The 9,862-nt window shown below is 49.3% G+C and overlaps 1 protein-coding gene across 1 annotated transcript; it reads left to right on the top strand.

Annotated features, from left to right (window-relative positions):
• Positions 1-2,045: 2,045 nt before the first annotated feature.
• On the top strand, positions 2,046-9,439 carry LOC110082453 (claudin-16-like). The gene is made up of 5 exons (XM_020800003.3): positions 2,046-2,126; positions 3,651-3,777; positions 5,857-6,018; positions 7,682-7,746; positions 9,245-9,439. Exons 1-5 carry the CDS (start codon positions 2,046-2,048, stop codon positions 9,437-9,439), a joined length of 630 nt encoding a protein of 209 aa, XP_020655662.3.
• Positions 9,440-9,862: the final 423 nt, after the last annotated feature.

Genomic DNA, 9,862 nt, shown 5'->3' with positions numbered 1-9,862 from the left:
AAACAGAGTAGCTGAATAACTTGAGCTTTGCACATCCTTGAACCTCCAAAGGAGAATTTTGATCATTAGCCATTGCATATCACGATGAACAGAATACTCTGCTCTTTGAGACAAGAAAGAATAATTCCCAATGCATGGGGTCCTTTTAGTATCAAATGTATGGATGCCTGAGGACCCCTCATAAATAAGGAACAGGGCCTTGGCACCCCAGAAATAAAAGATCTGGCACATCCAGAAGACTTTCCCTTTGCAGGACGGTGCTGTTCCAGACTTTTTTGCACACTGTTCCATCCGAAACAAGATGCACCCTGCCAATAAATAAATAAATAAATACCCTGTTTCCCTGAAAATAAGGCCTCACCTGAAAATAAGCCCTAGTATGATTTTTCGGGATGCTCGAAATAGAAGCCCTACCCCAAAAATAAGCCCTAGTTAAGTGAAACCCCGCCCTCCACCGTAGTGCAGCAACCTGAAGAGGACATGACTGTAAAATAAAACATCCCCTGAAAATAAGCCCTAGTGTGTTTTTTGGAGCAAAAGTTAATATAAGACACTGTCTTATTTTCGGGGAAACACGGTATATACAGTACATATATACATACATACAAAAGGATAATGCTGCCTATTATGGCCCTCTTACATTAAGGTGATTTGACTTTCCATCTGAATTTTGCCAGATGGAATGGAATGCCTGAAAAATATGATTGATTGATTGATTGATTGATTGATTGATTGATTGATTGATTGATTGATTGATTGATTGATTGATTGATTCATTCATTCATTCATTCATTCATTGATTCATTGATTCATTCATTCATTCATTCATTTCATTTCATTTTTATACCTCCTATCAATCCAATCTGGGTGTTTTACAACATACATAAACAACATAATCAAAACACAATTTAACAGAACGGAAAATAAAAACAATAAAATACAGTCAAAACCCGACAAATATATTTGCATACATGTATTTAGCATCCTTTAATGACTTCCTCGAGCGTGGTCTTCCCCTTTTCCACTCCGAGCGCTGGATCTCACACACTCACAAGGTGCAGAACGGAACGGGGGGGGGGCACCTGAGTCAGGATGATGCAAGGACAGTAGAGGAAACACGCCTGCTGCCTTCTCTCAGCTTCTGCCACCTGAGGCCACAGGTCTGGAGGCATGGCCGTCGATTTTGGTGGTGTTGTTCGGCGCCCCCTTCTGGCCAGAGTGTGTTATGAACGCTCTTGCAGAGAGGGTCACTTCTCTGAGTTATCCCGTAATTAAAATGGTTGGTGGGGAACCGTGTGACTTTTAACAGCTTGTTTTCTGCAAGTCACGGCCTGCTTTTGCAAAGATGGATTTCCTTCCTTCCTTCCTTCCTTCCTTCCTTCCTTCCTTCCTTCCTTCCTTCCTTCCTTCCTTCCTTCCTTCCTTCCTTCCTTCCTTCCTTCCTTCCTTCCTTCCTTCCTTCCTTCCTTCCTTCCTTCCTAGCAATCAACAACTAATAGTGCTGGAGTAAATGCCTGGCTCCTTCCTTTGTTTTTAACTGATGTCCAGGTCACCGCAAGGGATATCTCAGAAGGATTTCTGAGTCTTCTGAACTTCACGCTTGCCCTATTTTAATTTTTTTTTTTTTTTTTGCTTCCTCGCTTTTCTCCCCTTTGCAAGAGGAACGTCGTATGGATTTTCTTTCTTGACTCCCAGAGCATAACATGAAACCAGCAGGACGCTGAGCAGCTTTGCTGGCTGCCCCCTTCCGTTCCGCCTGACATTTCTGCCTCCCTGCTCCCAGTTGAATCCGCGGCCGCTCTCCCCCTCCTTCCTCCTCCTGGGCTCAGGCGACCTTCCCATTTCATTAAAAAGCACCCTGTCTCCCCGACTCTTGGCCAAGTTTTGAGTGGGAACCTCACAGGTCCCTCCTGGCAAACGGGGGGGGGGGGGCTTGACTTGTGCTTGGCCCATCATCGCTTAGACGAGAAGAAACTTGGGTTCCCATGGCAGAGCTTGGCTTTCGGGCATCTATGCCGCCAACAAGGTCTGCTCCAGTGGGTGCCATGGTGGCCCTCATCTCTGTTTTCTTGGGGGCCCTTTCCTTCGGCTGTACGGTCGGCTCGCTCTGCACGGATTGCTGGCAGGTAACTGGACTCTCTCCTCTTCTTAGTTGTTCCCTGGAAAATATGTGTGTGTGTATGAGAGAGAGAGAAACTGGCACAACTGGGCTCTGGAAGAACAGCCTAGGTAGGGTGCTTGCTTTCCTCTCACCCAAATGGAGGACCAAAGAGAACACCCGATTTGCATGAGACCCCACAAGACAGTTGGCATGCCCAGGTGCAAAAACGAGAAACAGAAATATTAGGATCTCAACTGAGTTGGAATGTGTTTTTATTATCTGGCGCGGGAGACGGTGACCCGGTGGTCCATGTGCCTGCTACTGAGCCTGATGATGAGGATGATGGGGATGATGAGCAGCTTCAGGGGCCCCCATCTCACTCCTTCTCAGAGATTTTCAAGTCCGACATGGAACAGAGTTGGATTTCCAAATGGAACATTCCTTGGAAAGCAATTCCACTCCTGTCCCCCGACAGCCCTTCAAACACAGGGCTGTCCTCCCAAAAAGGGGGGGGGGTATGGGGTCACTTTAGGGATGTCTCCTGTGTTGGGCTTGTAAGACAGAAGAAATAAAGTGGGCACAAGAGGCCATGTTCTTATGTTACTCCACGGAGTGTAGCATTTGAGATGACCAGCAACTCAAGCTTCTTAAGATGAAAGAAGGTTTTTTTCAGCGTGCTTCTAGATTAATTTGTCAACCTTCAGAAACTGAAAGGAGGGGAAAAAAACTCTTGGGAACTTAAAATGCTGGAGCATCAAGGATCTAATCAGCACATTCACTCACCCTATCCCAGTGCTTCCCAAAAGTCTCCCTCTGTATTCTTGTTCTCCATTTTCTGTGCAGTACTAACAAGAGTTAGCTGGAATCTCATTGTGTTTGCTTCATCTGCCAGAGTCATTTTCTACTACTACTGCTGCTCAGTAGCTGCCTTGAAAAGGGTGGATGCATCTTAGTCTGGTGTCTCGGCTGCGATCATTCACCCTTGGGTGACCCTGCTGGGCCCTTAGGTTCATAATGGAGTCTGGCCTCCAGACAACATTGCTCTCAGCTTCACTGACACACTCAAAGTACTTCACCATATTAAGGTGTATATCCAAGCAGAAGTCAACTAAGTTTTAAAATGAGGTGCCATCACTTCTCCCCACCCCCCAGATACTTTGCATTTTTGCATCTTAGATGATTGGTAGACACAATATCATCCTCCTTATAATCGGAATCACTAGATTTATTAAGTTTGCTCTTGCATATGAGGAATAATTTCCTTTCACAGTCTGTTGTAGAAGAATTGAGCCAACTTTGCAGATTTGAGTCAGAAAGAACTTCAGATTTTTGAGTTTTTAAAAAGGTTCTGATCTGGGGGACAGCAAAATTGAATTATTTCTCTATTCCTAGTTCAGGGCTAAACTGAAATCATGACCAGCCGGTGCTTTCATGCTCTCTTAACCATATTGCATTCCCCACAAAACTCACCATTGAGAATGGCCATTTCTCTCGGATGGCCACCGGGTGAGGCTCCGAAGTGGACCAGCCACCTGACATTCTCTTCCAGGTGAACAGCAAAGGCTCCGTGGTGCTCAGCATGCGCTGCCGAGGACTGTGGGGCGAGTGCGTGTGGGATAAATTTGTCAAAATCTGGACCTGTGATGTCTACAGTTCTTACCTGAATCCACACCCAGGTAAAATTCCCAGCTTCCCAGTTGGTGGGACTGATCTCCAGCATCAGGTGGCTGGGCGAGCTGTGGGTGGGCGGGTCTCCATGGGGTATCTCTATGTGAGAACGGTCCACCTCTTCCCCTATGTGCTCGACAGTTAAGAGAGCAACGTGGAGCACACCTGTCATATCCCACTTAACTTGCCACGGCTTCCTCCTGTAGAATCCTGGGTTTGTCATTTGGGGAAGGACTTCGGATTCTCTGCTAGAGAACCCGAGTAAACCCTCTTAACCGAGATCCGTCCTCAAACGACAAACCCCAAGATCCCGCAGGGAGATGAAGTAGGATCAACCCTCTGCAACTGAATTGTGTGAATGACATTGCTCTGTTAGATGCCCCCTTCGTTTTGGTTAAATGCACAAATTCCAGTTCCGTGTGCTTCATTTTGTGACATGGTGGTCACTATATGTTGCCTGAAAGTGTCAATTCTGTCTCTGTAAATGCTGAGGAGTTGTCAAGCTTTGACTCCACCCTGGCTCATGCTGCTGAAAAATCACCTTAAACTGGACACCCAGAAGCAGCAAGTTTGTCTGCTTTGCTCTTCATGGGTTCATCCTTTCCCCTTCATGAAAACCCAAGCAGACTCATTAAAAAAAAAAACCAGTTGCAAACCCAATGCAGGGATTGGGAGGTAGACAGTAGTGATGTCACTGGTGCCGGCCAGTCAGTGCCTTCCGCAGTCAACTTGTGCTGCAGACTTTCAGGTGAGTTTTTTAAGCATTCTTTGCTGCAGAGGAAGGAATTGGTTAGCAATACAGCGTGCCGAAGGTGACTGAAATAGCATAGGAGATGGTAGGTCTATTTTTGATCTTCTTGGCACCTGTAGTGCTAAGACTACCCAGAAGGGGGAGACCAAGCCTGTGGAAAAAGAGATGGGGACCCAGTTTACTCCTGGTCTCAGCCAGCTGCTGGTGGTGCCACTGGCTGGCTGGTAAAATAAAACCTGCGGGTCACATCCTCTTCTACACTGATAAGCTGGCATCATATCCAAGGAGCCTAAAGGGATCAATTCCCTTCTTGGTTACATTTCTGGAAATCAATTCCTTCTCTCCTACCCTAGGCAAAGATGCTCTGCGTGTGTTTTTATTCCTCCTTATCCACACGGCTAACACACGTGGATACTTGGTTTTAGATTGATCTGCTAACAAGGAGACCTGCTTTATTTTGGACTCCAAATCGGGTGAATCAACCCACTCAGGCTTCAGTTGTTGTTTTTTTTGGGGGGGGGTCATCTGAACCCAAAGCACGTCCTTAATAAAGAAACATAGAAGTAAGGAGGCCTCCATAACACAGAGTCGGCTGATTCTATGATACCTAAACACTGAAAAGAGACAACTCATTCCCTCTCTGTGAAGACATCCTCTAGCAAAAATCCTCACCAGTAGCTCTTGAGCCAAGAAAACACAAAGTGTACAGTATAATCATAGGATTTTATTGGCATGGGCTCTGCTAAGATCTGTTAGCTCATACAGCATTTTAGACATACCAGAAGAGAAGACATCAATCTGTGCCAGCTAGGAATGAAGCCTCCCCATTCAGAGAAGTCTACCACTATATTTCAGGGGGCTTGCTTGCATGTCAAGACCCAACCGCATGTGGATGGCTGTTCCTGGTGACGGGGAGTCCGAGGAGGCACACCTTCCGCCCCACCCAAATTTTCTTCCTCCCTTCCATTCTCTTTTCGGGCGTCGCAGAGAGCGGCTGCAGACAGCCCTGGCTCTAATTTGGGGTGGGCAAAGTGCCACCCAAGGCTGTTCTGTGGGTGCCCAGCCTTCCCCCACCCCACCAGCCCATTCTTCCAGCAAACAAAGGTGATGATGTCTCCTTTTAAACAAGTCACAATGTCTCCCACCGGCATTTAAGACCCCGCAAGGGCCGCCCTCAGAAACATGACAAGACACAACAAGGGTCCCACAAGCCTTTCTCCTCTCTAGCTTCAAGAGGTCCCTGTTTAACAGCCCCACAAGGACACCCATAAGGGGTCACTTAACCCTCTCCTGCTGCTTATTCTCCCCTCCTTCTTTCCTTCTTTCCTTCCTCCAGCGGCCATCGTGATCACCAGAGCCTCGCTCATCACGTCTGCCGTTGCTGGCGCCGCAGCCTTTCTCTGCCTCCTCTTTGGGTGCCGGTATTTTGACTGCTTTTTGGGGGCCACGGCCAAGCGGCGCTGCCTGTACCTCTCCATGGCCTTCTACCTCTTGGCAGGTACGTATGTCCTCCACCACCTCCCCCTTCAAAAGTAAGATGACCCTCCATGGAAGAGGTGTGAGGGGTTGAAGTACAGCTATAGCACCTGCATCAGGGCCGATGGCTCAGGTGGACGTCTCTTGCATCCTCTCCTTTTGATCTCAATGTCCCATTGGCAGGCATGTACAAGGAGCCACCCACCAGCTTTTGTCCCAGGGCGGGGGGGGGGGGCGCAAAGCAACATACACTGAGTTTTAATTTCTGCTGTGTTTTCTGAAACTCTGGCTGAAATCCGGGTGCTTACCTTAAGGAGTCACAACTAGCTTAGACCCACTTGAATCAATGGGATATACAGAGCAGTGGAGTCATCAAATCCCTATGAGTTCAATGGGCCCCTCCTAGTGTGATTTACTAGGCTGGTATGCACCTATATAAATGGACTGAACATAAGCCTACGTTTCTTAAGCCATCACCAAATGTAATACTTCGACTGCCACTGTTATTTTCTTCCCAACTACTAGGCCAATCTCTCATCACAAGGCTCAGAGGTAAAAACTGTCAATATTCCCTACATTAACACACAGCTAGCTCCCTCCCTCCGTTTCTCCGTTTCTCCCTTCCTTCCTTCCATACATCCATCCAACTCCTTCCTTCCTTCCTTCCTTCCTTCCTTCCTTCCTTCCTTCCTACCTTCCTTCCTTCCTTCCTTCCTTCCTTCCTTCCTTCTTCCTTCCTTCCTTCCCTCCCTCCCTCCCTTCCTTCCTTCCTTCCTCTTATCTATCATGAGCTCGCTCCTCCCTCCCTCCCTCCCTCCCTCCCTCCCTCCCTTCCTTCCTTCCTTCCTTCCTTCCTTCCTTCCTTCCTTCCTTCCTTCCTTCCTTCCTTCCTTCCTTCCTCCCCTCCCCCCCTCCCTCCCTCCCTCCCTTCCTTCCTTCCTTCCTTCCTTCCTCTTATCTATCATGAGCTCGCTCCTCCCTCCCTCCCTCCCTCCCTCCCTCCCTCCCTCCCTTCCTTCCTTCCTTCCCTCCCCCCCTCCCCTCCCTCCCTCCCTCCCTTCCTTCCTTCCTTCCTCTTATCTATCATGAGCTCGCTCCTCCCTCCCTCCCTCCCTCCCTCCCTCCCTCCCTCCCTCCCTTCCTTCCTTCCTTCCTTCCTTCCTTCCTTCCTTCCTTCCTTCCTTCCTTCCTTCCTTCCTTCCTTCCTTCCTTCCTTCCTTCCTTCCTTCCTTCCTTCCCTCCCCCCCTCCCTCCCTCCCTCCCTCCCTTCCTTCCTCTTATCTATCATGAGCTCGCTCCTCCCTCCCTCCCTCCCTCCCTCCCTCCCTCCCTTCCTTCCTTCCTTCCTTCCTTCCTTCCCTCCCCCCCTCCCCTCCCTCCCTCCCTCCCTCCCTCCCTCCCTTCCTTCCTTCCTCTTATCTATCATGAGCTCGCTCCTCCCTCCCTCCCTCCCTCCCTCCCTCCCTCCCTCCCTCCCTCCCTTCCTTCCTTCCTTCCTTCCTTCCTTCCTTCCTTCCTTCCTTCCTTCCTTCCTTCCTTCCTTCCTTCCTTCCACCAAAATATACAAATGCCTTCATGCTCAGGAGAAAGAACCTGCGAGGCTTTAAAGATTCAAATGTGGGAGAAAGTGAAAGGGGCGGCTTCCTCCACGTCTCAAATTCACCCGGCCATTTCTTCCTTTGCAGGTCTTTTGTCCTGTGTCGGAGTCATCCGATATTCCATGTACGTGTTCTCCCAGCACCAGTACGAGGTACTTTCCCTGCACACCCCAGTGGTGCACCTTTTGTCCAGGTCCTCTCCCTGGCTTACCTGTTTTACGTTCCACCGGACACAATGAGGTTTACCTGGGAGGGTCAAATGCCTTTGAAAGAACACACTCCTTGTCCTGGCATCCAGCCTTCTCACATCACCCAAGCCATGAAGCTGACGGCCGGTTGCCTCCGTGGAGGTGGCCCACAGGTGGTCTTGGTGCAGGAGAAGCTGTGATGCCTGGAGGGGTCCAAGGGGGGGGTGGCAACCTCTGGCCCTTCAGCTGTTGCTGGATTCCAGCTCCTATCTGCCTTGCCCCACACAGCAGGTGATGCAGAACACTGGGAGCTGTAGTCTGACAAGATCTGGAAGACCACAGTTGGCTTACTATTCATGGAGGGTCTGTGGTGGATTTTGGGGGAAGAGAAGCTGAAAAAAGAAGCTGAGGAGGAAGTCAGTTTGAAAGGGAGGATCAACAAACAGAGGTATAAAACTGGAGCAGGATGAGGGATCGCATAGTAAACACAGAGAGGAAGGTGGCTGCTTGGGGACTGCCTCAAAAGTATGATTGATTCATTGATTGATTGATTATCTACTAATGGGTCTCTCGGGGTTGCGAGGTACGTGCATGCATCTATGCACACAGGCATCCTGAATGAAGCAGATTGCCCCTAAAGTGGCTCGGTTCTGATGTTGCAAAGCACCATCTGTCTATCTGTCTGTCTGGAAATCTAAGCTCCATTCCTCTCCTGCCCATCCGCTGCCCTGGCGGATCGCAGGGGTTTAGGATCAGAAGCTTTGCCCTGCATTGCCATGATGTTCAGATCCAGTGTTGCCAGACAGGAGCCAACAGATCTTGATCTTCTGTACATTGTTTTTTTTTTTTTTTTTTTTTGGAGTGAAATGTTGATCAAGCTTTTATCGCTTACCTAATTCATAGCCCACCTTTCTCCCAGGACAGCAGGTGGCAAAGATCAAAAAAACAAAGAGCAATCCAGACAACACAAAGAATAACGATGGATTAATCTCCCTTTGTACTATTAAAATGCAAACACTTGAAAAGATCTGTCTGAATAGAAGGCAACATAAAAGCAACAGGGAGCCGGCTGGCTTAGCGAGATCCGGCATCTGGGAGCAGCCACCAAAAAGTCCGTGTTGATGGGAACTTGGATGGAAAATTCCAAAGTTGCTTTTTTGGACACCAGGTCCCATAATCCCCCGTCCGCATAAGTGCTCCCCGCTGCTTACCCAGAACCAGTCCCTAATATGGGAGAGCAGCTACTGATTCAGCCGGGTGTCCCCAGCAAGAACGGGGTTCCCCCCCCCCCGTACCGCTTGGCTGGTCCTTCTTTCTTAGCAACTCCACTAAACTGCTTCCAGGCCACACTTTCCATCTTGGCTTCTGGGCCAGGCGACCTCCTTTGTCTCCATGTCTCCTTCTTTGAACCTTGATGGGTCTCCTCTGTCAGCTCCTGGCCCATCCAACTTTCTCTCCCTAGGTGTCTCTGAGAATCCCTGGATTTCCCAGCTTTGAATACGGCTACTCCCTTTGGGTGGCCATTGCGGGCAACCTGGCGGCCTTCCTTGCAGCTGTGACACTGTACTATGAAACGGAGCTCCTGAAGATCCCGGGCACGGGTCCGCCCGAGGAAGCTGCGGGGGACAGCCCCAGAATGGTCTGCACCTACGTCTGAGAGAGGGAGCAGCCCAAGGAAGGGGCTCCAGCAGCAGAGCCGGGTCTCCTCTTAGTTGGCACAGCCGGTATGCCAGCCTGCAAGAATTAATGTGCTTTGGAGGATATTGTAGAAGTGTGTAGGCATCCTTCAGTCTCAAGAGACCATGGTAACATGCTCTTGGAACAACGTTTGGTGTGGCTGAGAAGGCCAATTCAAGAGTGACAATCCCTTCCACATTGAAGACAAATCCAATCTGTCCCCTGTCCAGCTCCCTGGTTGTGCTGCTTTTGGGATGGCCTCTTGGCCTCAGCCTGCTGGACAAGTGCCTCTTCAAATTGGGAGAGGCTGTGATGCACCGCCTGCCTCCAAGCTGAATGCTCAGAGGTCAAGGTTTCCCATCTGTGGAGGTCCATTCCTAAGGCCTTCACATCTCGCTTGCAG

The sequence above is a fragment of the Pogona vitticeps genome, chromosome 7, assembly GCF_051106095.1.
Source record: "Pogona vitticeps strain Pit_001003342236 chromosome 7, PviZW2.1, whole genome shotgun sequence".
Classification (NCBI taxonomy): domain Eukaryota; kingdom Metazoa; phylum Chordata; class Lepidosauria; order Squamata; family Agamidae; genus Pogona; species Pogona vitticeps.
The sequence above is the reverse complement of the archived record's forward strand: the minus strand, read 5'-3'. Positions and strand labels throughout refer to the sequence as shown.

Excerpts from the sequence above, each read along its gene's own strand:
- LOC110082453 (XM_020800003.3), top strand. The coding sequence starts at position 2,046 with ATGGTGGCCCTCATCTCTGTTTTCTTGGGGGCCCTTTCCTTCGGCTGT. Across the intron at positions 6,019-7,681 it reads GGCCTTCTACCTCTTGGCAG|GTCTTTTGTCCTGTGTCGGA; the intron begins GTACGTATGTCC and ends CTTCCTTTGCAG. Across the intron at positions 7,747-9,244 it reads TCTCCCAGCACCAGTACGAG|GTGTCTCTGAGAATCCCTGG; the intron begins GTACTTTCCCTG and ends TTCTCTCCCTAG.